General features: G+C 42.4%; 1 protein-coding gene across 1 annotated transcript; it reads right to left on the bottom strand.

Annotated features, from left to right (window-relative positions):
- Positions 1 to 384: 384 nt before the first annotated feature.
- klhl18 (kelch-like family member 18) lies at positions 385 to 19,299 on the bottom strand. The gene is made up of 10 exons (XM_041803043.1): positions 19,157 to 19,299; positions 15,793 to 15,923; positions 15,579 to 15,719; positions 12,853 to 13,051; positions 11,108 to 11,268; positions 7,909 to 8,045; positions 7,308 to 7,530; positions 7,108 to 7,212; positions 6,349 to 6,460; positions 385 to 4,623 (listed from the first exon to the last, which is right to left on the bottom strand). The coding sequence occupies exons 1-10, from the start codon at positions 19,283 to 19,285 to the stop codon at positions 4,237 to 4,239; spliced, it is 1,725 nt and encodes a 574-aa protein (XP_041658977.1). The 5' UTR covers positions 19,286 to 19,299; the 3' UTR covers positions 385 to 4,236.
- Positions 19,300 to 27,867: the final 8,568 nt, after the last annotated feature.

Below are 27,867 nucleotides of genomic sequence, written 5' to 3'. Positions count from 1 at the left end.
GTGATGTCTTCAAAAGCAGGAATATAATGTTGTATAAGTGTTAAAGGATGACATCATCAACGGCAGACAGTGAAATGTACATGAAGCCGGGGATGTTGTGGACCTTTTCCCTCCATACCAAATAGTAGGTCATAGTTGGCAAACGGTGAAACTGGCGAGGGGTGAGGGTTTCCTTTGCTCCTCGCACTCAATGTGAGCGAAAACTTGTCGGTATATCTGTGGTTTCATGACGATAGAGAGATGACGTATGCTGAATCAAACTCGCCTGTATTGGTTTGAAGAAGGATACCAGTTAAACATAATTAGGGGCGGGGCTAAAGCTGTGAACACAGATCAAAAACTACAAACCACATCAGCTGCATCACAAAGAGAGGAGACAGAGCGTTCAGGAACATCAGCCTCTTTAATGATCACAAACCTCTCAGAAGAGAACTAATCAATCATAAATTAATCAATAAAAAAACACGTATGGAAGCTGCAGAGGGACAAATCAATAACATCAGTGCTTTCCTTTCATTTATTCAGAAGGTCATGGAATCAAACTTTCAGATTTATTTTCAGTAAAAAGAAAAACTTTGGAAGCTTTTAGTCCGCCCTCTCCAGCTCTGGAACCTTTCAGCCGTCTCACTGAGGACCGAACGCTTCCAGAGACTTCTCTGTTTCAGACCAACAGAAACATTTAAATAATTAAAGAGAATCAGCGTTAAAATCAATCGATCGATCACTGATTAATGGCTGATCATTGAGCTGAGTCTCTACAGCCTCGTCAGCAGGTCTGATGTGACGTTCAGGAACACTCGGGAATTCTGTAACACGCCACTGAAGACAAACCCAGACCCAGCGCGACTCCTCCAGCGCCCCCTACAGGTCAACCTGCTCACGTTCAACTCTGCAGAGGAGGGCGCTGCAGAGCCGAGAGGAAGACATCATCATCATCATCATCATCATCATCGATGTTTTAAAGAAATAAATGTCAGGATGTTGTCAGAGTCTTTGAGTTTTTAATTTTCCTCCAGAGAAAACCAGCGAACGTAGCCTGAACCCGACTGAGACTGAAAACAGACGCAGACATCAGAAACAAAGACGCCACACTGACTCTGTTTACCGCCGTCAGCCATATTGGTAGAGGAAGGTCTAAATACACAAATATGAGGAAACTGGGATTTCAGAATAAAAGCACGCACATTTACAGTGAACGGATACTGATGATCCTTTTCTGAACTGTCAATAATAAAGATGACAACCGCTGACAGTTAGGGGTGTAACGGTGTTTGTGTTCCCCCATTTAGGTTGTGGTTCGGTGCATGAAAAGAAAACAGGCCACAGTATTCACCTGCCAGTCTAGGTGGGAGCAGTGTTCATAAATGCTAACCGCTTTTAAACAACCAACAAAGAAAAGAGGAAAGGCAGAAAACAAAACACACGAAGAAGAAAAGTTAGTGCCTGCTGCTAAAGTCCATCAGCTTCCTGTTTCTCCTACAGAAGAGTGAATCCGGACTGAACTAAACCGGACCGGTTTGTGGAAACAGACCGTACAGGAGTGTTGTTAGACCACTCATCCAGGATCCAGGAAGGTTTTTAATCTCTGTCTGCTGCTGTTTCTCTGGGACTTTTTAAAACTGTGTTTAATTTTTGCCTGAATATATAATATATAGCATATATAATAATATGAATATACCAGATTAGAGAAGGTTTTAATTTTCACTCTTAAAATCGTCATAAACAGCTCAGCCATGGCCTTTTGGTAGAGTGTCTCACTTCTCTGCTGTGATGCCATCTGAACAGAACCTAGAGAGGCAAATCCAGAATTATAGGTCTGAGACTTGAAGCTCCTTTTTAATCCATGAACCAAACCCTGACCTCTGAACCATTACATCCCTAGTGTTTGTGTGTGTGCACCGGTGACAATGAAGTTATTGTTTCAAAATTTGGCCTTTTGATCCCATTATATCAATTTAAGAATTTTACTGTTTGACTACTCCTCACAATCACCAGTTTTACTTTAGTTTATGTGTTTGAAGAATGATAAATAAAAAACATTAGTCTGAAAAGAGAGAAGATCTGTTCCAGATTTATCTATCGAGTTAATTTCCATCTGTAGTTCCTCTCTAAATGACAGAAATGAGCCTCGATATTATTATTTAAATGTTTACTGATCTTTGAGTATAAAACCATTTATTTAAACCAATTTAATGTCAATTTTTATTCTTCTGACTGGAAAATTCTAACATTTTCATCTTCTACCTCTATCAACCTACAGAGTGGATCTGCCTCTACCACTATGGCGGCAACGCTGATGTATGATTCGGCTAGTTATATCAACCTACAGAGTGGATCTGCCTCTACCAATATGGCGGCAACGCTGATGTATGATTCGGCTAGTTATATCAACCTACAGAGTGGATCTGCCTCTACCAATATGGCGGCAACGCTGACGTATGAGTCAGCTAGTTATATCAGCCTACAGAGTGGATCTGCCTCTACCAATATGGTGGCAACACTGACGTATGAGTCAGCTAGTTCATCAACCTACAGAGTGGATCTGCCTCTACTAATATGGCGGCAACGCTGATGTATGAGTCAGCTAGTTCTGGCGTCTACATTTATTTATGTCCGACGGCTGCTAACAGCTGCTGCTAACATGAGCTACCAATGTTGCTAACAGTAGCAGATAACAGTGACTGCTAACCACCAACAGGCTAACAGTATCAGCTAACAGTCAGTCAGTAGCAGCTAGCAGGTTACCAGTAACTGCTAAGGGCTAACATTAGCCACCAACAGGCTAACAGTAGCAGCTAACAGGCTGACAGTAGCAGCTAGCAGGTTACCAGTAACTGCTAAGGGCTAACATTAGCCACCAACAGGCTAACCCTAGCAGCTAACAGGCTGACAGTAGCAGCTAGCAGGTTACCTGTAGCTGCTACAGGCTAACATTAGCCACAAACAGGCTAACCCTAGCAGCTAACAGTCTGACAGTAGCAGCTAGCAGGTTACCAGTAACTGCTAAGGGCTAACATTAGCCACCAACAGGCTAACAGTAGCAGCTAATAGGCTGAAAGTCGCAGTTAGCATGTTACCAGTAGCTGCAAACGGTAGCAGCTAGCACGCTAACAATACCTGCTAGCAGGTTACCCATTACTGCTAACATGCTAATAGTAGCACCTAATAGGTTACCAGTGGTTGCTTACAGTCTTACAGTGGCCACTAACAGACTGACAGTAGCTGCTAACAGGCTCACAGTAGCAGGTAACAGGCTAACAGTAGCTGCTAACGGGCTAACAGTAGCAGCTAACAGGTTGCCAGTAGCTGCTTATAGGCTAACAGTAGCTGCTAACAGGCTAACAGTAGCTGCAAATGGGCTAACAGTAGCAGCTAACAGGTTGCCAGTAGCTGCTAACAGGTTGCCAGTAGCTACTAACAGGCTAACAATAGCAGCTAATAGGCTAACAGTAGCTGCTAACGGGCTAACAGTAGCAGCTAACAGGTTGCCAGTAGTTGCTTATAGGCTAACAGTAGCTGCTAACAGGCTAACAGAAGCAGCTAACAGGTTGCCAGTAGTTACTTACAGGCTAACAGTAGCTGCTTACAGGCTAACAGTAGCTGCTAACGGGCTAACAGTGGCTGCTAACAGGCTAACAGTAGCAGCTGACAGGTTGCCAGTAGCTGTTAATAGGCTAACAGTAGCTGCTAACAGGCTAACAGTAGCAGCTAGTGGAGACAGTGGGGCCATCTGTAGCTGTAAACGATAAACCGACCAATCAGTTTCAGCCTGTGATCTCCTCCATTAGCTGTAGTAATGTCTGCAGCCTGAAGGAGGCGCTGCTGAACATGAATCCGAGGTTTTAAATAAAGTCTGTTTTTCATTCTTGTTCCTGTTTGTGTTCGCAGTGTCACTTCCTGTCCATCGCTGTCTCTCATTGGTCACAGCCGACCAATCAGATGGTCCAGTGAATCCTCCTGTTTCAGCAGCTTTGTTTGTTTGTTCAGGAATAAAAGCACTTCCTGTTGGTCTTTCAGAATAAAATCTACCAATCCATCCTCAACTAGCACCATGCTAGCAGCTAGCCACCACAGGCTAGCTCTACAGTTTTTACCCATAATCCCACAGGCCTGGCGTCAGTGTGCAGATCTGAGCCTGGCGGTCGTACCGTGAAAGCTCAGTGAATGCTAGCGGAGGGCGCCGCCCCGCCCGCAGCCGTCAGTAACACATCAGTTCTTGGCCTCTAATTGGCCGGTTTAGGCGGGCTGCAGAGGGATGCACCCCACCCCGACCCCGCCCTCGTGGCTGACCATGGGCGCCCTGAACGTCCAGCGGTTTGTGTCGGGGTTGTACATCTCCACGGAGCTGAGGTTGGACTGTCCATCGTACCCGCCCACGGCGTACAGACGCCCCGACGTCGACACCAGCGACACTCTGCTGCGCCGCGTGTTCAGGGCCACCAGGAGGCTCCACTGCCCCGACCCCGAGCTGAACACCTCCGCCCCGCTCAGGAAGCCCGAGCCGTCGTATCCCCCCGCCACGTACATGTGACTGCCGAGAGCCGCCGCCCCGTGACGACAACGCTTGTTCATCATGGCGGCGGCCGGGTGCCAGCGATTAGTGTGGTGGTTGTAGTACTCCACCTACAGGACGGGAGGGGAACAGATTCATTAGATCAATCAAAACATAAAACTACAACTTCAATTCCAAAAAAGCTGGGTCGCTGTGTGAAATGTAAATAAAAACTACATCAAATCTCATAAACCCATTTTTGATCTATAATAGAACAGAAACAACAAATCAGATGTCCAAAATAAGCATGTCACCATTTCAGGAGAAATATTGGCACATTTTGAATTTGATGGCAGCAACACATCTCAAAAAAGTAGGGACGAGGCAACAAAAGGCTGGAAAAGTAAGTGTTACTAATGAAAACAGCTGGAGGAGCATTTATCAGCCAATGAGGCTGTCAACAGGTCAGTCACATGACTGGGCATTAAAGGAGCATTTTAGAGAGCTGTGCTTTCTTTACTGACACAGGAACACAGAAAGGGTTTTTAAGCGCCAGGACCAGGAGCAGAGAGCTTTCCTCTTCAGCTGGACTCCTTCATAGACCAGCTGAGAATCAGCAGAAACCTCTCACCCTGACCAGAAGTCTGCTGATGTTTCAGTCTTGCCAGATCTCGCGGTACAAGATCTCATCGCACCCCGACTTCACTGCCAATCACAAAGTTAAGAAGATCTCTAATCTGAGGCTGGGACTCAGATAAAGATAAAAACTGTAAGGCAGGTTTCAAGGATGGACTCTTCCATAATGGATAAGTATAATCCCTCTGTATCTTATTTTCAGGAGCAATGGGAAAATGATGCAGCGGTCTCTCTGTCCAATCAGGAGTGGGACTAAAGTGCTACATCAGCTGCATTTTTCAAAAGCCAAACTTGTAAGAATATTTCCTAACTTCAGCCCAACATGTGACACACTCCTACTCCTGTGACTGTGTATGTTCTGGTCACGTTCAGAACTGGTCCCTTTCTTTATCTGACACCAGCTGGAAGTCCGTGCCCAGTTCTCCTGTTGGTATCGTTGGAGTTTTCCCAGCTCCAGCAGGAGTCGACTCTCCTTACTGTCAGAAGGTTTCTGCTTTGACGTTTTATTCTGTTTAAATGGAAACAAGCAATCCTCCATCACACAACTCGGAGGCAGTCAGATCTGTCTGCAAATGTTTTGAATAAGTTTGATTGTAGCTGGTTTTAAATAATTATTTGCTGCTTTCTCTTTCAGTGTGCTGTTGTTTGACATTTTACTTGCATGTTTACTCATTTTTTTTGTCTGTAACTTGGACTGTGCTGCTGCTGACTCTTGAAAAAGAGATTTTTAATCTCAGTGATGTTTGTTCTCCTGGTTAAATTAAGGTTAAACAAAGATTAAAAATAAACAACCAATGGACAAAGGATATAATGCAGAATATCAGACTGGAAAAATCAGATGCACCCTAGATGGATCTACAAATTCCTCAAAACCTGGGACCCATTCATGAACTAAATTAGAGTTTACCTGGACTGAAAGTGTGAATTACTACAGGTGATCTGTCCTGTCAACATCTGAGAAGATTAGAGAGCTTGTACTTTAATTTCTCCCCGTCTGTATTATCTGAATGTTTTCTGTCCTGGAGGGATGTTCCTATAAACTGGACAGTTTGTCCATCATGTTTCATGTATGTGAGCGTGGCAGTGTCACGTTCCTTTGTATGAAACTTGTTTAAAAATAAAGTGTGTAAAATAATGATCATTAAAAACCGTGTGTATGTGGAACCAGAATTTTACTGAGACGTATCAGGATAAAATCACACATTTTTCATCGTCCTCACCGTGTTAAAGATCTGTAAACCGTCATGGCCGCCGGAGACAAAGATCCGTCCATCGAACACCGTCACACCGGCGGCACTGCGGCTTGCACTCATCTCCGTCACAACTGTCCACCTGGAATTATTATTATTAATATTATCATTATTACTGTTATCATTATTATTATTATTTTAACATTATTATTATTATTATCATTATTATTATTGAATTTTTTTATAATAATAATGATGATGATGATGATTATTTTCATTATGATTATTATTATTTATTTATTTTAACATTAATATTATTATCATTTAAATTATTTAACTTTATTTAATTATAATAATAATTATGATTGTTATTATTTCATTATGATTATTATTATCATTATTTTTTTTATTATTTTAACATTATTATTATCATCATCATCATTATTATTATTATTATTATTATCATCATTATTACTATTATTATCATTATAACTATTATTATCATTACTATTATTATTCAGACATTTACTGATAAAATATTACTTCAGTTGTAAAAGTACAAACCAGAAACTTCAAATAAAGCCGATCTTAATTAAACACCTCTGTTTCTGACATCCTGATGCCTTTAAATCAACATTTTAAACTTTTTTAAATCTTCACTGTATAATCATCGTTTCCATAATTAATACAAATATCAATAAACCCTCCAAAATAAAACGACAAACAAATAAAGTGATTAAAGTGGTTCCTGGTTCTCTGGGTCTGGTCTAGGCTCCAGGTGAGACTCACCTGTCGGTCTCTGGAGAATAACACTCCACAGAGTTCAGAGACGACTTTCCATCGTAGCCGCCGCACACGTAGATGTGACCATCGACCACGACTGTTCCCATGGCGCTGAGGATGACAGAGAGGATATAGAGCCACGCCCTCCATTAGTTACTGACCAATTATCGACCAGTTATTGACCCGTGTCCTGATCGTGTTCATACCTGCGCTGGCTGTTCATACTCGACACTCGTGTCCAGCTGTCCGTCTCTGGATTGTAAACTTCCACTGTGCTGAGTCGGGATTGGCCGTCATATCCCCCAATGGCGTACAGCAGCCCGTTAACAACAGCCACGCCCACTCTGCTGCGCGCCGTCCTCATTGGCTGGCAGCGCTCCCAAAAGTTCCCAATTGGATCGAAGACCTCGACGATGTTTAAGGAGTCACCTGAAAGACGGAGAAGTCGCCAAACACCAATCAGATAACAGCAGCGACGTCACACCCGCTGTGATTGGTCAGCTCTTTGATCAGATATCAGCAGCGACGTCACACCCGCTGTGATTGGTCATCTCTTTGATCGAAAATCAGCAGTGACGTCACACCCGCTGTGATTGGTCAGCTCTTTGATCAGATATCAGCAGTGACGTCACACCCGCTGTGATTGGTCAGCATGTGCAGTCACAAATGGACTGTGATGCTAATTTTCATTCGTTAGCTTGGTACTAACAGCTGTTGAACCTAGGAGACGATCTATTGGTCTTTAAAAGATAAATATGCTGACATCATGACCCCTCCCTGGTAAACACAGACAGGTGAGCGCCGTACCTGAACTGTTGAGCCCTCCCACGGCGTAGATCAGCCCGGTGATGGACGTGCAGCATCTCTGTCTCGTCTTAAAGGCCGGCAGGTGAGGGCGACGCTCGGGCATCAGGTGGAAATCTTTGGCTTCGTCCACCAGGTCTCTGAAAGACAACAGGATCAGTCAGAAACCATGACCGACTCTCAGGGTGTGGTCGCACAATTCAATCTGATATCAGTATTCATCAGGTTGGCTCACCTTTTCATCATAAACTGAAGGATATCCCATAATAATCCATATTAAACAATAACAATAAAAATATTATAATCCATACTGTAGATTCTGCACTGCTTCAAGTTAAAGTTTGGATCTAAAAATACATGAAAACAGATTTTCCCAAAGCTACACACTAACTAGGGCTGAAAGCAGCACTGAAGGGCCTTCACACCCGGAGCATGTGGGGTGTGCTGCTATCGCTAGTATGTGGGAATAGCTGAGTGTTAAAAACCCCTGTAGTATGCTGCAGCAAGACCGAGAGACCCTGCAGACCAGTGTTACTCAACCCTGCTCAACCAAAGAGCCAAACTGTTGAAAAATACCTAAAGAGCCACAACCTAAGGGGTGAAAGGTGGCAAAAACGGCTTAAGTAGCATTAAAAATAAATTTAAGTGCAAAAATTGGGGAGAAAAGTGGAAGAAGGGTCAGAAAATATCAAAAATGGGTGAAAAGTGACAAAAAATGAGTCACAGGTGGCAAAAATGGACAAAAAATAGGAAAGAAATGGTAATTAATGGCAAAATGTAACTTAAATGGGCAAAAAAATGTGAAAAAAAAGGCAAAAATGGGATAAAATTGGCAAAAAACTGGCAAGAATGGGCAAAAAAGATAGGAAACAAGTGCTATTTAATGGCAATAGGTAGCTTAAATGGGTGAAAAGTGGTGAAAAAGGGCAAAAACCTTAGACCTTAGAGAAGGTACGTTTGATTTCCTCACCATGCTGTCCAGGAATGATATTAATATTATCAATTAGTATTTTGTGGTCATAATTTAGTATTTCCTGCACGTTATAGCTACATTGTGGCCACAGTTTATTTATTTTTTTGACCATGTCATGTTGGGGCTCCGTAGATTAGGGCAGGACTGATATTTATCAGGTAAACTTAAAAGAAGATGGGACGTCTTATATTAGAGGTGTTACTGGCTTCTTACAGTTGGTGGCGCTACAGAAAAACATAAAATTAAGATTTAAATATGTAGAGGAGCAGACCTTAATCATACTTGTGAAATTTGAAGCCAATCAGAGGCTTCACATGAAAGTTACACCAACTTCCTGTGAAACTGGCGAGATATAGAAATGCTCGCCATTGCCAGCGATACCGCCCTTAAATGAAACATGTCTGTTATGGAGGAAAAATTCAGGGCTTCTACCAAAATTAGAGCTTGATAGGGCCAGCATAGAAATGACCCTTTTGTGTCAGTCCCTGTTGCCAGGAGGGGGCGCTATGATGAGATGTTAGCATGGAGGCTGTGTTCAGTGTGATGCTGTAGAGCTGCCACCAAACGTTTAAGACACAGAATAAAGCCTACTAAAGTTACAACAGGTTTAAGTGATGAGGCACCATAAAACATGCTTTGTTTTGAAATAGAGGTGTAGCTGGTGGACTTCCTGTTTGGGTCTGGACATGGGTCCATGAGGCTTTTTGTAGATCTGATGATGGTGCATATGCAGATTGAGAATCATAGAGCTAGGGTGAATGGCGTGTGGGGGCTGAATGAATATTCAGTTTGGTAAACTACAAAAAAGGACAACAAAGTAGTCAAAGTTTGGCTCCGCCCTAAGGTGAAAACTGAAGAACTGTAGATCTCCATCAGAGTCAGTCAGATAAAACCCCCGTAGTACCTGTTCATCAGCAAAGACGCCAAAATACAGTCATGGACCAAAGTAGTGACTACCCTGGAATTTTTCCAGAAAATACATCATTTCTCCCAGAAATTGTTTCAATCACAAATGTTTTTGGTATACACGTGTTTATTTCCTTTATGTTCATTGGAACAACACAAAAAATCAGAAGAAAAAAGACAAAATTGACAAAATTTTACACAAAACTCAAAAATGGGACAGACAAGATTATTGGCACCCTCAACTTAATATTTGGTTTCACACCCTTGGAAAAAAGTAACTGAAACCAATCACTTCCTCTAACCATCAACAAGCTTCTTACTCCTCTCAGCTGGAATTTTGGACCACTCTTCTTCTCCAAACTGCTCCAGGTCTCTCAGATTTGAAGGGTGCTTCTTCAACAGCAGTTCTGAGATCTCTCCATAGGTGTTCAATGGGATTTAGATCTGGACTCATTGCTGGCCACTTCAGAACTCTCCAGCTTTGTCTCCAACCATTTCTTGGTGCTTTCTGAGGTATGTTTGGGGTCATTGTCCAGGTGGAACACCCATGACCTCTGACCCAGACCCAGCTTTCTGACACTAGGCCCTACATTGGGGCCCAAAATCTTTTGATAGTCTCCAGATTTCAGGATTCCTTGCACACAGTCAAGGCACCCTGTGCCAGAGGCAGCAAAACAACCCCAAAACATCCTTGAAGCTCCACCATGTTTGACTGTAGGTACTGTGTTCTTTTCTTTGTAGGCCTCATTCTGTTTTCTGTAAACAGTAGAATGACGTGCTTTTCCAAAAAGCTCTGCCTTAGTCTCATCTGTCCACTAAATGTTCTCCCAGAAGGATTGAGGCTTACTCAGGTACATTTTTGCAAACGCCAGTCTGGCTTTTTTATGTCTCTTTGTCAGCAGTGGGGTTCTCCTGGGTCTCCTGCCATAGCGCTTCATCTCATTCAGGTTGAGTCAACTTTTAGACATTCTAACTGGCTTCAGGTGTGATTTCTAGATTACCAGCACCTGTTACTGCCACAGGTGAGTTTAAATGAGCATCACATGCTGGAAATAAAATGATTTACCCACATGTTTAAAAGGGTGAAAATCATGTGGTCTGGCCTATTTTTTGAATTTTGTGTAAAATTATGTCAATTTTGTCTTTTTTCTTCTGTTTGTTTGTGTTGTTCCAATGCACATAAAGGAAATAAACACATGTATACCAAAAGCATTCGTAATTGCAACAATTTCTAGAAGAAAATGTTTAATTTCTGGAAAAATTCCAGGGGTGTCACTACTTTGGTCCATGACTGCAGATCCTCTGGCTGCTTGTAGAGCTCACCTGCATTTATGGCAGCAGCGAATGAGGTCGTCCTGCTGGACTCGGTCCGACAGGAACTGAGGTCGACAAAGAGGAAGTCTGATCTTTGACAGCAGCTCCGGCAGAATCGACTCCCTCCGCTCCCGGTCATGGTGAACCCAGGACAGCACCGCCTCAAACACCTGTAGACAGAGGTAAGACACGTCAGACACCTGTAGACAGAGGTAAGACACATCAGACACCTGCAGACAGAGGTAAGACACGTCAGACACCTGCAGACAGAGGTAAGACACATCAGACACCTGCAGACAGAGGTAAGACACGTCAGACACCTGTAGACAGAGGTAAGACACATCAGACACCTGTAGACAGAGGTAAGACACATCAGACACCTGCAGACAGAGGTAAGACACATCAGACACCTGCAGACAGAGGTAAGACACGTCAGACACCTGCAGACAGAGGTAAGACACATCAGACACCTGTAGACAGAGGTAAGACACGTCAGACACCTGCAGACAGAGGTAAGACACATCAGACACCTGTAGACAGAGGTAAGACACGTCAGACACCTGCAGACAGAGGTAAGACACATCAGACACCTGTAGACAGAGGTAAGACACGTCAGACACCTGCAGACAGAGGTAAGACACGTCAGACACCTGTAGACAGAGGTAAGACACGTCAGACACCTGCAGACAGAGGTAAGACACGTCAGACACCTGCAGACAGAGGTAAGACACGTCAGACACCTGCAGACAGAGGTAAGACACGTCAGACACCTGCAGACAGAGGTAAGACACGTCAGACACCTGCAGACAGAGGTAAGACACGTCAGACACCTGTAGACAGAGGTAAGACACGTCAGACACCTGTAGACAGAGGTAAGACACGTCAGACACCTGTAGACAGAGGTAAGACACGTCAGACACCTGTAGACAGAGGTAAGACACGTCAGACACCTGTAGACAGAGGTACAGTGCTTAACAAATGTATCAGACCACCCTAACCCTAACCACAGTCAGGTTTCTGCCACAGCTGCCCTAAATTAACAGCATTGGTAATTACCAAAGTCAATTTCATGTTTCTGCAATGGTTAATACACCAATATGTAGAAGCTCTTTAACCCAAATGATATTTTTAATGCTAAAATAAAATTATTATTGTTATCCATGAATTTTCAAATTTACTGATTTCCAAAAAACTGAGAAAATAGTAAAGCACATTAATATTTCTGATTAATCTGTCAAATTATAGTTATTTACTGTCATTCCTGAAGAGAAAAATGAGTTTTGGTGCTTTAATGCTAAAATATAATTATTATTGTTATCCATGAATTTTCAAATTTACTGATTTCCAAAAAACTGAGAAAATAGTAAAGCACATTAATATTTCTGATTAATCTGTCAAATTATAGTTATTTACTGTCATTCCTGAAGAGAAAAATGAGTTTTGGTGCTTGAATGTTATGCTTGATTCATTTCTGACTTCTCAGAGAAGCCCAGTGAGTCGGCTCAAATTTGGCTGAATTCAGTTTGAAATTCCTCATTCCTGTTCAAAATGGTAAAACGTGGAGAGCTGACTGAAAATGAAAGAGTCTGCATTAAAGCACTTCATGATGCTGGATGGTCTCTGAGACAGATATGACAGCTGGTCTAATACATTTGTTAAGCACTGTGCATCTCCTGGCTCAGGTGTGTAGTCTCCAGGTGTGTAGTCTCCAGGTGTGTAGTCTCCAGGTGTGTAGTCTCCAGGTGTTTCCTCACCTGCTCCTCAGCCTTGATGTTGAGCTCATCACAGCCCACCAGCTCCAGCAGCTCGTCCGTCCTCAGACTCAGGAACTCGTCGGACAGAGAGACGTCCACGAAGTGCTGATGCAGGAAACTGTTGGCCGAGTCGTAGAGCGTGGTACACATCATGGTCTCTGCGAACTGACGCACACCCAGGCAGTTCTTTGGATGGAGCCTGAGCAGACAGGACAGTATCATGTGATAGTTAAGCTGCTGCAGGATGGACCTCAGTGCTGGCTGCTGTTAGAGCTTCTGTTGATGAAAGCTAAATACCAGGAGGTTAAAGCTACAGGCTCCACTGTTCTGAACAGGAACCATGTCAGGGTTTGAACCTTTAAAGCAGTGGTACTCAACACGTGGCTCTGGAGCCACATGTGCCTCTATTCTGTCTTCATTTTTGACACTTCTTTTTGACACTTTTCACCCATTTTGGACACTTTTATCCTGCTTTTTGCAATTTTTTGCACGTTTGCCTATTTTTGCCACTTTTCTCTCAGTATTTGCTGGTTTTAGCCACGTCTTTTGTCACTTTTCACCCATTTTTGACACTTTTATCCTTCTTTTTGCAATTGCTGCTAAAGGTGTCCCGATCCGATATCGATATTGGATATCGGTCCGATATCAGCAAAAAAACGACTATCGGATTATATCAGATTACATCTAAAATCTCTGATTTAAGCACTCCGATACAAGCAGTCCATCCAGACTCCGCTCCAGCACTTCTATCCAGCAGGATCCAGCATGCAGAGCCCACGTGATCACAACAACAGCGTGCTTGAGTGCTAACCGGTGCTAACCGCTAACACAGTAGCAAGGAGTAGGAGTGATGTCGGCCGTGTCGCAGTATTTTTCGTTAAAGTCAGATAAAGACGTCGCAGCTGAGTGCAAAACTTGTCATGCGCAAGTTCAATACGACCGACCTCATCGGGCATTTGAAGAAGCATCACAGAAACCAGCATGAGGATTTTCACAACAACAAGGCTCTGGCTCCTTCAAACAACCAACGCTGTCCCAAACATTTGGAAAGCGTGATAAACTCCAACAGGACGGCAAAAAGGCGTTAGCTATAACAGAAAAGATCCATGACCAGCCCCTGTCAGTGGTGAGTCATGTCGGGTTTAAACGCTTGGTTGAACCTCGAGCCGATTTTTAACCAATGGGTTACATAAACTTTGACCTTAAACATGAGCACATTCTACAACTGAACAGAAAACATCAAACATAAATTAGACAAGCCTGAAAAATGACCTCAATAAATCCAGTAAAAACAAATCAGACTTTTAAAGTGCAAAATAACAAATGAATTTCACCTCAGTTATTTTTTACTGCCAGTATCTGGTGGGAACAACTGAGGGCAGGGAAAAAACAACACAATGTTGTCTACTGTCCAACCGCTCAGAGTTAAGAGTCCACAGCTCCAACATCTCACTCTAATAACAAGAGCAGAACACAAATAATAATCAGTCAGTGAACTAAACCCTTCCTACTCCTCCATCTCCACTGTCTGCAGTCCCAGCATGATGTGGAGATTCTTTTTAAGAAGATAAGCATTTCAGCTTTTCACACCCTGTCCCCACACATTCATGCTCACAGAAACAAACACAGTATAGACAGGCTTGTCTCATTCATTTTTGGTTTATTCTATTTAACTGTAGAATGCTTATGTTTAAGGTCAAAATCAACGTAACCCATTGGTTAATGATAAATGGGTCAGTTTTTCTCGTACCTACTGTTGCTGACTTGTTCTCTGAGTAATTTCACTTGATCAAGCCTTTTCTAACATTCCATACTACAGAATAAGTAATAAAAGTGTGTATGATTGCTGCTGATATCGTATCGGACGATATTCAAGGCTGAAATATCGGTATGTCATCGGAAGTGAAAAAATCTGATTGGGACATCCCTAATTGTTGCTTCTTTCTCCCCTTTGTTGCCCCTTTTCTCCCAGTGTTTGCTGCTGTTAGCGCATTTTTGCCACTTCTTTTTGTCAATTTTCTCCCCTTTTGGACACTTTGATCCTGCTTATTGCTATTTTTTGCCACCTTTTGCCTTTTTTTGCCACTTCTTGCCCATTTTAGCTGCCCCCCTTTGCAGTTAAATTCTACTTAATTCCCATTTCTCTACCTTTTTTTCCTGATTTTTGCCCATTTTAGTCACTTTTCGCCTATTTTTCTGCCACGTTCTTGCCTTTTTTGGACCATTTGTTGCCACCTGTAACTTATTTTTAAACAACTTCTTGCCCTTTTTGTCCCCCATTTTTGCACCTTTCTACATATTTTTGCCACTTCACGCCCATTAAGGCTGCCTTTTGCAGTTAAATGCCATTTTTTGCCCATTTTTCCCACCTTTTATTTATATATTTTAGATTTTTCCCACTTTTTAACATTTTTCTTACTGCCTTTAATTTATTTTTTGGTCACTTCCCACCCATTTTTGCCACATTCCTTCCTTTTTCGCCAGTTTTCTCCCAGTGTTTGCTGCTTTTTGACCACTTCTGCCACCTTTAACCTCTCTTAATCGCCACTTTTCACCTCTTAGATTGTGGATCTTGTAAATATAATTTTCAACAGTTTGGCCCGTTGGTTGAGAAACGCTGCCTTAGAATAAAGATCTGAGTTACTCTCTGTGATGTATTATTTCCTGCTTCTTAAGTGGATGCTGATTCAGAGTGTACTGAGCATGTGCAGTGGCGTGTCACTGACCTCTCCTGCAGGAAGGAGCAGCAGGCGTCTTTGACGTTCTGCAGCTGCAGGAAGCTCGAGCCAATCAGAAGAGACTGCACGTTCTGCTGGTCGATGGCCACGTGGCCGCTGTAGGCGAAGTTGATGAGAGCCTCCAGAGCGCTGTGGACGACACGGACCGTCACACCGGTGTCACGGTTAAAACAGGCGTGTGTGGGGACAGGCGTGTGCTCACCTGGGGTCCATGCCCTGCATCAGGATCTCGTCCTGCTTACACTCCACCATGTCGTTAGTGAACATGGCGTGAAAGTACGGGATGGAGGCCGCCAGGACGATCCGATGAGCGCTGAACTTGTGATCCCCCACCTGCAGGGTCAGAGCGAGATTACACACCTGGGCAGGTAATGAAGGTCAGACCAAGGTCATGCTGTGATATATTTAGCTTGGTGCTGATCTTTTAAAACCAGTCGTTGAGTCGTTAAAACCAGGGCTGAATGATCTGGAAAAATCATCGAATTGCATTTGTTTTTTACACAATATTGCAATTGCTATTTAACCCCTTAAACCCTGAAAACACAAATTATAGCCAGAAAAGTCTACTTTTTTTTTGGACTGAAATGATTATTTAACTTTCAACTGAAATAAAAAAAATCACATTTCCATAAACTTTAACGTCTAAATATTTTTAGTGTCTCATGTCATTAGGTGTTTTTGGTAACTGATAATCCACTAAAGGGCGTTTTTATCATTTATCAGATTTTATTCAAAAGTTTTTTAGTCATTTATGATCATATTGATTAGACAGAAGTATCAAATATGATGCAACAGGCTTTAAGGGGTTAACACCCACTTTTCACCCAGTTTTGTCCATCGTATGCCTATTCTGTTCCTGTTTTCTACCCATTTTCACCACTTTATCCCATTTTTGCTCTTTTTATAAGTTTTAGCCACTCTTATCCAGCGCTTTCGCCATTTTTTTTGCACATTTAAGCTTCTTGTTGCCATTTAATGCCACGATCCACCATTGTCCCACCGTTTTTACAGCACTTTGCCCTTTAGTCACTCTTCACTCATCTGATGCTGCTTTAGACCACGTGGAACTGTTGAGGCGCTGCTCCTCCTTCACTCAGGTCTTCATCGTCACAGATGTCCCACTTTAACCCTCTCAGATCCAGGCTCTCCCAACAGCATCGTTCAAAAATAAGGCTCAACGCGGATCCACTAAGAACCACAAACCTGAATCCAGATTAATAAAGGACCTGGACCTGGTCTCTGGGTCTACCTGTCCAGGTGAGTTCATAAATCCTGACTCAGTCCTGATTAATAAAGGACCTGGACCTGGTCTCTGGGTCTACCTGTCCAGGTGGGTTCATAAATCCTGACTCAGTCCAGATTAATAAAGGACCTGGACCTGGTCTCTGGGACTACCTGTCCAGGTGGGTTCATAAATCCTGACTCAGTCCTGATTAATAAAGGACCTGGACCTGGTCTCTGGGTCTACCTGTCCAGGTGGGTTCATAAATCCTGACTCAGTCCTGATTAATAAAGGACCTGGACCTGGTCTCTGGGTCTACCTGTCCAGGTGGGTTCATAAATCCTGACTCAGTCCTGATTAATAAAGGACCTGGACCTGGTCTCTGGGTCCACCTGTCCAGGTGGGTTCATAAATCCTGACTCAGTCCAGATTAATAAAGGACCTGGACCTGGTCTCTGGGTCTACCTGTCCAGGTGGGTTCATAAATCCTGACTCAGTCCAGATTAATAAAGGACCTGGACCTGGTCTCTGGGTCCACCTGTCCAGGTGGGTTCATATATCCTGACTCAGTCCTGATTAATAAAGGACCTGGACCTGGTCTCTGGGTCCACCTCTCCAGGTGGGTTCATAAATCCTGACTCAGTCCAGATTAATAAAGGACCTGGACCTGGTCTCTGGGTCCACCTCTCCAGGTGGGTTCATAAATCCTGACTCAGTCCAGATTAATAAAGGACCTGGACCTGGTCTCTGGGTCCACCTCTCCAGGTGGGTTCAGGGATGAGCAATCCTGACTCAGTCCAGATTAATAAAGGACCTGGACCTGGTCTCTGGGTCCACCTCTCCAGGTGGGTTCATAAATCCTGACTCAGTCCAGATTAATAAAGGACCTGGACCTGGTCTCTGGGTCTACCTGTCCAGGTGGGTTCATAAATCCTGACTCAGTCCTGATTAATAAAGGACCTGGACCTGGTCTCTGGGTCCACCTCTCCAGGTGGGTTCGTAAATCCTGACTCAGTCCAGATTAATAAAGGACCTGGACCTGGTCTCTGGGACTACCTGTCCAGGTGGGTTCATAAATCCTGACTCAGTCCTGATTAATAAAGGACCTGGACCTGGTCTCTGGGTCTACCTGTCCAGGTGGGTTCATAAATCCTGACTCAGTCCTGATTAATAAAGGACCTGGACCTGGTCTCTGGGTCTACCTGTCCAGGTGGGTTCATAAATCCTGACTCAGTCCTGATTAATAAAGGACCTGGACCTGGTCTCTGGGTCCACCTGTCCAGGTGGGTTCATAAATCCTGACTCAGTCCAGATTAATAAAGGACCTGGACCTGGTCTCTGGGTCTACCTGTCCAGGTGGGTTCATAAATCCTGACTCAGTCCAGATTAATAAAGGACCTGGACCTGGTCTCTGGGTCCACCTGTCCAGGTGGGTTCATATATCCTGACTCAGTCCTGATTAATAAAGGACCTGGACCTGGTCTCTGGGTCCACCTCTCCAGGTGGGTTCGTAAATCCTGACTCAGTCCAGATTAATAAAGGACCTGGACCTGGTCTCTGGGTCCACCTGTCCAGGTGGGTTCATAAATCCTGACTCAGTCCAGATTAATAAAGGACCTGGACCTGGTCTCTGGGTCCACCTCTCCAGGTGGGTTCGTAAATCCTGACTCAGTCCAGATTAATAAAGGACCTGGACCTGGTCTCTGGGTCCACCTCTCCAGGTGGGTTCATAAATCCTGACTCAGTCCAGATTAATAAAGGACCTGGACCTGGTCTCTGGGTCTACCTGTCCAGGTGGGTTCATAAATCCTGACTCAGTCCTGATTAATAAAGGACCTGGACCTGGTCTCTGGGTCCACCTCTCCAGGTGGGTTCGTAAATCCTGACTCAGTCCAGATTAATAAAGGACCTGGACCTGGTCTCTGGGTGCACCTCTCCAGGTGGGTTCATAAATCCTGACTCAGTCCAGATTAATAAAGGACCTGGACCTGGTCTCTGGGTCTACCTGTCCAGGTGAGGCCATGTTTGGGTCAGGGATGAGCAGGTAGTTCTCTCATCACCATGACAACAGGACAGCCAATCAGCGCAGCAGCAGCTCTCGCTAGTTTCCGGGTTGCAGCAGGTCAGAGGTTAGCTTAGTTAGCTTTTATGGATATGTTGATAGTACCCGAGTGTGACGTCACTCACCTGTCCGGACAGGTAGTTAGCTCGTGGTAATAGTCCTCTGTTCGCTCTCACACAGCCTCAGCTAACGTTAGCAGGCTGTTAGCATCGAGCTAGCTTCCTAGTGGAGGCTGGGCAGAAGCTAACAGGCTAACTTTAGCTCCGGAACACTTCTGTTTACCTTGAGCGTGACGTCACAGAGTTTCCCCTGACGTCGGATCTCCTCCATGACGACATAGCCTCGCGCTGGCAGGTCGGTCACTGAGAAATGAACTAAATCCTCGAGCTCCTCGCAGAGAACGTCTCCCATCGTCAGCACGAGCGGCGAAGCGGCAAGGATTGAGCCCTGCGAGCCACCGTACAGCTCAATGACGTCACGTGACGAGGGTGGTTCTCTATAGTTCTCTATGGTTCTCTGTGGTTCTGTGTGGTTCTCTATAGTTCTCTATGGTTCTCTGTGGTTCTCTATGGTTCTCTATAGTTCTCTATGGTTCTCTGTGGTTCTGTGTGGTTCTCTATAGTTCTCTATGGTTCTCTGTGGTTCTATGTGGTTCCCTATGGTTCTTTATGGTTCTCTATGGTTCTGTGTGGTTCTGTGTGGTTCCCTATGGTTCTCTATGGTTCTCTGTGATTCCCTAAGGTTCTCTATGGTTCTGTGTGGTTCCCTATGGTTCTCTATGGTTCTCTGTGGTTCTCTATGGTTCTCTATGGTTCTGTGTGGTTCCCTATGGTTCTTTATGGTTCTCTATGGTTCTGTGTGGTTCCCTATGGTTCTTTATGGTTCTCTGTGGTTCTGTGTGGTTCTCTATAGTTCTCTATGGTTCTCTGTGGTTCTGTGTGGTTCTCTATAGTTCTCTATGGTTCTCTGTGGTTCTGTGTGGTTCTCTATAGTTCTCTATGGTTCTCTGTGGTTCTGTGTGGTTCTTTATGGTTCTCTATGGTTCTCTGTGGTTCTCTATGGTTCTCTATAGTTCTCTATGGTTCTCTGTGATTCCCTAAGGTTCTCTATAGTTCTGTGTATTTCTCTATGGTTCTCTATGGTTCTGTGTATTTCTCTATAGTTCTCTATGGTTCTGTGTGGTTCTGTGTGGTTCTCTGTGGTTCCCTATGGTTCTTTATGGTTCTCTGTGGTTCTGTGTGGTTCCCTATGGTTCTTTATGGTTCTCTGTGGTTCTGTGTGGTTCCCTATGGTTCTCTATAGTTCTCTATGGTTCTCTATAGTTCTCTATGGTTCTCTATAGTTCTCTGTGATTCCCTAAGGTTCTCTATGGTTCTGTGTATTTCTCTATGGTTCCCTATGGTTCTCTATAGTTCTCTATGGTTCTCTATGGTTCTCTATAGTTCTCTATGGTTCTCTATGGTTCTGTGTGTTTCTCTTTGGTTCTCTATGGTTCCCCATGGTTCTCTATGGTTCTGTGTGGTTCCCTATGGTTCTCTATAGTTCTCTATGGTTCTCTATGGTTCTCTATAGTTCTCTATGGTTCTCTATGGTTCTCTATAGTTCTCTATGGTTCTCTATGGTTCTGTGTGTTTCTCTTTGGTTCTCTATGGTTCCCCATGGTTCTCTATGGTTCTGTGTGGTTCCCTATGGTTCTCTATGGTTCTGTGTGGTTCCCTATGGTTCTCTATGGTTCTGTGTGGTTCCCTATGGTTCTCTATGGTTCTGTGTGGTTCCCTATGGTTCTGTATGGTTCTCTGTGGTTCTCTATGGTTCTCTGTGGTTCTCTATGGTTCTCTATGGTTCTCTATGGTTCTCTGTGGTTCTGTGTGGTTCTTTATGGTTCTCTATGGTTCTCTGTGGTTCTCTGTGCTTCTCTATGGTTCTCTATAGTTCTCTATGGTTCTCTATGGTTCTCTATGGTTCTGTGTGGTTCTCTGTGGTTCTTTATGGTTCTCTGTGGTTCTGTGTATTTCTCCGTGGTTCTCTATGGTTCTGTGTGGTTCCCTATGGTTCTTTATGGTTCTCTGTGGTTCTGTGTGGTTCCGTATGGTTCTTTATGGTTCTCTATGGTTCTGTGTGGTTCCCTATGGTTCTTTATGGTTCCCTATGGTTCTCCGTGGTTCTCTATGGTTCTCTGTGGTTCTATGTGGTTCCCCATGGTTCTTTATGGTTCTCTATGGTTCTGTGTGGTTTCCTATGGTTCTCTATGGTTCTCTATGGTTCTGTGTGGTTCTGTGTGGTTCCCTATGGTTCTCTATGGTTCTCTGTGATTCCCTAAGGTTCTCTATGGTTCTGTGTGGTTCCCTATGGTTCTCTATGGTTCTCTGTGGTTCTCTATGGTTCTCTATGGTTCTGTGTGGTTCCCTATGGTTCTTTATGGTTCTCTGTGGTTCTGTGTGGTTCCCTATGGTTCTTTATGGTTCTCTGTGGTTCTGTGTGGTTCTCTGTGGTTCTCTATGGTTCTCTATGGTTCTGTGTGGTTTCCTATGGTTCTTTATGGTTCTCTATGGTTCTGTGTGGTTCCCTATGGTTCTTTATGGTTCTCTGTGGTTCTGTGTGGTTCCCTATGGTTCTCTATGGTTCTCTATGGTTCTCTATAGTTCTCTATGGTTCTCTATGTTCTCTGTGATTCCCTAAGGTTCTCTATAGTTCTGTGTATTTCTCTATGGTTCTCTATGGTTCTGTGTATTTCTCTATAGTTCTCTATGGTTCTGTGTGGTTCTGTGTGGTTCTCTGTGGTTCCCTATGGTTCTCTGTGGTTCTCTATGGTTCTCTGTGGTTCTGTGTGGTTCTCTTATGGTTCTCTGTGGTTCTGTGTGGTTCTCTATGGTTCTCTATAGTTCTCTATGGTTCTCTATAGTTCTCTATGGTTCTCTATAGTTCTCTGTGGTTCTTTATGGTTCTCTATGGTTCTGTGTATTTCTCTATGGTTCTCTATGGTTCTCTATAGTTCTCTATGGTTCTCTATGGTTCTCTGTGGTTCTCTATGGTTCTGTGTGTTTTCTCTATGGTTCCCCATGGTTCTCTATGGTTCTGTGTGGTTCCCTATGGTTCTCTATGGTTCTCTATAGTTCTCTATGGTTCTCTATGGTTCTCTATAGTTCTCTATGGTTCTCTATGGTTCTCTATAGTTCTCTATGGTTCTCTATGGTTCTGTGTGTTTCTCTTTGGTTCTCTATGGTTCCCCATGGTTCTCTATGGTTCTGTGTGGTTCCCTATGGTTCTGTGTGGTTCCCTATGGTTCTCTATGGTTCTCTATAGTTCTCTATGGTTCTCTATGGTTCTGTGTGGTTCCCTATGGTTCTCTATGGTTCTGTGTGGTTCCCTATGGTTCTGTATGGTTCTCTGTGGTTCTCTATGGTTCTCTGTGGTTCTGTGTGGTTCCCTATGGTTCTCTATGGTTCTCTATAGTTCTCTGTGGTTCCCTAAGGTTCTCTGTGGTTCTGTGTGGTTCCCTATGGTTCTCTATGGTTCTGTGTGTTTCTCTATGGTTCCCCATGGTTCTCTATGGTTCTGTGTGGTTCCCTATGGTTCTGTGTGGTTCCCTATGGTTCTGTGTGGTTCCCTATGGTTCTCTATGGTTCTGTGTGGTTCTGTGTGGTTCTCTGTTGTTCCCTATGGTTCTTTATGGTTCTCTGTGGTTCTGTGTGGTTCCCTATGGTTCTTTATGGTTCTCTGTGGTTCTGTGTGGTTCCCTATGGTTCTCTATAGTTCTCTATGGTTCTCTATAGTTCTCTATGGTTCTCTATAGTTCTCTGTGATTCCCTAAGGTTCTCTATGGTTCTGTGTATTTCTCTATGGTTCCCTATGGTTCTCTATAGTTCTCTATGGTTCTCTATGGTTCTCTATGGTTCTCTATGGTTCTCTATGGTTCTGTGTGTTTCTCTTTGGTTCTCTATGGTTCCCCATGGTTCTCTATGGTTCTGTGTGGTTCCCTATGGTTCTCTATGGTTCTCTATAGTTCTCTATGGTTCTCTATGGTTCTCTATAGTTCTCTATGGTTCTCTATGGTTCTCTATAGTTCTCTATGGTTCTCTATGGTTCTGTGTGTTTCTCTTTGGTTCTCTATGGTTCCCCATGGTTCTCTATGGTTCTGTGTGGTTCCCTATGGTTCTGTGTGGTTCCCTATGGTTCTCTATGGTTCTCTATAGTTCTCTATGGTTCTCTATGGTTCTGTGTGGTTCCCTATGGTTCTCTATGGTTCTGTGTGGTTCCCTATGGTTCTGTATGGTTCTCTGTGGTTCTCTATGGTTCTCTGTGGTTCTGTGTGGTTCTCTATATTTCTCTATGGTTCTCTATAGTTCTCTGTGGTTCCCTAAGGTTCTCTGTGGTTCTGTGTGGTTCCCTATGGTTCTCTATGGTTCTGTGTGTTTCTCTATGGTTCTCTATGGTTCCCCATGGTTCTCTATGGTTCTGTGTGGTTCCCTATGGTTCTGTGTGGTTCCCTATGGTTCTGTGTGGTTCCCTATGGTTCTCTATGGTTCTGTGTGGTTCTCTATGGTTCTCTAAGGTTCTCTATAGTTCTCTATGGTTCTCTATGGTTCTGTGTGGTTCTCTATGGTTCTCTATGGTTCTGTGTGGTTCCCTATGGTTCTGTGTGGTTCTGTGTGGTTGTCTATGGTTCTCTATGGTTCTGTGTGGTTCCCTATGGTTCTTTATGGTTCTCTGTGGTTCTGTGTGGTTCTCTGTGGTTCTCTATGGTTCTCTATGGTTCTGTGTGGTTTCCTATGGTTCTTTATGGTTCTCTATGGTTCTGTGTGGTTCCCTATGGTTCTTTATGGTTCTCTGTGGTTCTGTGTGGTTCCCTATGGTTCTCTATGGTTCTCTATGGTTCTCTATAGTTCTCTATGGTTCTCTATGTTCTCTGTGATTCCCTAAGGTTCTCTATAGTTCTGTGTATTTCTCTATGGTTCTGTGTATTTCTCTATAGTTCTCTATGGTTCTGTGTGGTTCTGTGTGGTTCTCTGTTGTTCCCTATGGTTCTTTATGGTTCTCTGTGGTTCTGTGTGGTTCCCTATGGTTCTTTATGGTTCTCTGTGGTTCTGTGTGGTTCCCTATGGTTCTCTATAGTTCTCTATGGTTCTCTATAGTTCTCTATGGTTCTCTATAGTTCTCTGTGATTCCCTAAGGTTCTCTATGGTTCTGTGTATTTCTCTATGGTTCCCTATGGTTCTCTATAGTTCTCTATGGTTCTCTATGGTTCTCTATGGTTCTCTATGGTTCTGTGTGTTTCTCTTTGGTTCTCTATGGTTCCCCATGGTTCTCTATGGTTCTGTGTGGTTCCCTATGGTTCTCTATGGTTCTCTATAGTTCTCTATGGTTCTCTATGGTTCTCTATAGTTCTCTATGGTTCTCTATGGTTCTCTATAGTTCTCTATGGTTCTCTATGGTTCTGTGTGTTTCTCTTTGGTTCTCTATGGTTCCCCATGGTTCTCTATGGTTCTGTGTGGTTCCCTATGGTTCTGTGTGGTTCCCTATGGTTCTCTATGGTTCTCTATAGTTCTCTATGGTTCTCTATGGTTCTGTGTGGTTCCCTATGGTTCTCTATGGTTCTGTGTGGTTCCCTATGGTTCTGTATGGTTCTCTGTGGTTCTCTATGGTTCTCTGTGGTTCTGTGTGGTTCTCTATATTTCTCTATGGTTCTCTATAGTTCTCTGTGGTTCCCTAAGGTTCTCTGTGGTTCTGTGTGGTTCCCTATGGTTCTCTATGGTTCTGTGTGTTTCTCTATGGTTCTCTATGGTTCCCCATGGTTCCCTATGGTTCTGTGTGGTTCCCTATGGTTCTGTGTGGTTCCCTATGGTTCTCTATGGTTCTGTGTGGTTCTCTATGGTTCTCTAAGGTTCTCTATAGTTCTCTATGGTTCTCTATGGTTCTGTGTGGTTCTCTATGGTTCTCTATGGTTCTGTGTGGTTCCCTATGGTTCTGTGTGGTTCTGTGTGGTTGTCTATGGTTCTCTATGGTTCTGTGTGGTTCTCTATGGTTCTCTGTGGTTCTCTATAGTTCTCTATAGTTCTCTATGGTTCTCCATGGTTCTCTATGGTTCTGTGTGGATCTCTATGGTTCTCTAAGGTTCTCTATAGTTCCCTATGGTTCTCTATGGTTCTGTGTGGTTATTTATGGTTCTCTATGGTTCTGTGTGGTTCTCTATGGTTCTCTATAGTTCTCTATGGTTCTCTATGGTTCTGTGTGGTTATTTATGGTTCTCTATGGTTCTCTGTTGTTCTCTATTGTTCTCTATAGTTCTCTATGGTTCTCTATGGTTCTGTGTGGTTGTCTATGGTTCTCTATAGTTCTCTATGGTTCTGTGTGGTTCTCTATGGTTCTCTATGGTTCTGTGTGGTTCTCTATGGTTCTCTATAGTTCTCTATGGTTCTCTATGGTTGTCTATAGTTCTCTATAGTTCTCTATGGTTATCTATGGTTCTGTGTGGTTCTTTATGGTTCTCTATGGTTCTCTCTAGTTCTCTATGGTTCTCTATAGTTCTCTATGGTTCTCCATGGTTCTCTATGGTTCTGTGTGTTTGTCTATGGTTCTCTATGGTTCTCTATAGTTCTCTATGTTTCTCCATGGTTCTCTATGGTTCTGTGTGGTTGTCTATGGTTCTCTATGGTTCTCCATAGTTCTCTATGGTTCTCTATAGTTCTCTATAGTTCTCTTGGGTTCTCTATGGTTCTGTGTGGTTGTCTATGGTTCTCTTTGGTTCTCTATAGTTCTCTATGGTTCTCTATAGTTCTCTATGGTTCTCTATAGTTCTCTATAGTTCTCTATAGTTCTCTATGGTTGTCTATGGTTCTGTGTGGTTCTCTATGGTTCTCTGTGGTTCTCTATAGTTCTCTATAGTTCTCTATGGTTGTCTATGGTTCTGTGTGGTTCTCTATGGTTCTCTATAGTTCTCTATGGTTCTCTATAGTTCTCTATGGTTCCTCATACTAAGGCTGTTACTCCAGAGAGTAGTGGGGTCAGAGTTCTAGATTAGCTGTGACTCAGATCTCTAAACTTCCCGTTAATCTGTCAAATGACGCCACCTGGTGGAATTACAGGATCATTACAGTCAACAGGAAAACTTTATTTAAACAGAAACAGTAGCGAAGAAAGATTTGTTTAATTTAATTTCATCGATAAAAGTGGACAATTCATATATGGGCCATTTCTGCTATGGGTGACTTTTCTGTCCCCAGAGTTTAACTCTTAATTTTTTACTCAAAGTTAATAAAATGTATTTTTCAAAAGACTTTTTTAAAGACTGAGGTCTCCGATAGAATAATTACTCTCAATAATCTATGTAAATGTATTTTTCATTTATTTTGGATGCCTTTTTCCACACACATGCTCATTTTTATGATGCCCTCAGAACATTTTTTTTTCAGTTTCAATGTGACACCATTGTAATATAAAAATAAATAAACAGATATAGAACTTTATTATTGAGTAGATCAGGTTATAATCTCTCCAATCACACATAAAAATAATAGAAACAAATTATATTATTATTATTTTTTATAATTAAATGTGTGTCCCCAAAAACCACCCTGTTAGTCAGTGGTTATTGGCCTACTGTACAAAACTCCTACATTTCCCATGAATCCACTTTCAGGAAGTGACGTGACTTTCTGGAGGGAATCTGGAGAAGAAAAGAAAGGTGAGAATCAACTTTCTGTCCCCCTTTTTCAGAAGTTTTATGCTGTTAATCTGTCTCTGCCACTCTTTAACTTCCTGTTGGGATCAATTTTAATGGAAAAAAAATTCACTTAAAAAAAATAGATTCAATATTTGTATTAAATGTTTATCAGTGCAAAGTTAGCTAGCATGACTCTGCTCTCTGACGTAGCTATTGCTAATTTGGTGTCAAATTTTCCACCCTGTGGTAGAATTTTCTCTCAGTCTTTTCTCGAACGTTACACCTACAATTTCTAATTTTGGGTGCTAAAGCTCTACCACTCAAGTTTCTGATGGTTTAACATGTCATTAACAACTACAGAGTATTGGGGCCACACCACCAGAAAAAACAATAAAAGGATAAAAAAAAATGTTTTGACATTACGAGAAAAGAGTCATAATATTAAGTAGAAATATTAAGAGAAAAAAACTCGTAATATTAGGACTTTTTTCTCGTAATATTACGACTTTTTTCTCGTAATATTACGACTTTATTCTCATAAATTACAACTTTTTTCTTGTAATATTACGACTTTATTCTCATAAATTACAACTTTTTTCTTGTAATATTATGACTTTTTTCTCGTAATATTGCAACTTTTTTCTCGTAAATTACAATTTTTTTTCTTGTAATATTACGACTTTATTCTCGTAATATTGCAACCTTTTTGTCATAATATTACAACTTTTTTCTCGTAATATTACGACTTTATTCTCATAAATTATAGCTTTTTTTCTCGTAATATTACAACTTTTTTTCTCGTAATATACCAACTCATTTCTTATAATACTACGACTTTTTTCTTGTAATATTATGATTTTATTCTCGTAAATTATAACTTTTTTCTTATAATGTTATGACTTCATCTCATAATATTACAACTTTTTTTCTCGTAATATTGCAACTTTTTTTCTCGTAATATTGCAACTTTTTACTTGTAATATTATGACTTTTTTCTTGTAAATTACACATTTTTTCTTGTAATATTACAACTTTATTCTCATAAATTACAACTTTTTTCTCGTAAGATTTAGACTTTATTCTCGTAATATTACAACTTTTCCTTGTAATAGTCCAACTTTTTTTTTCGTAAATTACAGTTTTTTTCTCATAATATTACAACCTTTTTCTCGTAATATCACGACATTTTTTCTCGTAATATTTTGACTTTGTTCTTGTAAATTATAACTTTTTTCTTGGAATATTACAACTTTTTTTTTCTCGTAATATACCAACTTATTTCTTGTAATACTATGACTTTATTTTTGTAAATTACAACTTTTTTCTTGTAATA

This window comes from Cheilinus undulatus, linkage group 13 (assembly GCF_018320785.1).
Source record: "Cheilinus undulatus linkage group 13, ASM1832078v1, whole genome shotgun sequence".
NCBI classification, from domain to species: domain Eukaryota; kingdom Metazoa; phylum Chordata; class Actinopteri; order Labriformes; family Labridae; genus Cheilinus; species Cheilinus undulatus.
Note: the sequence above shows the minus strand (reverse complement) of the source record. Positions and strands in the feature narration are given on the sequence as shown.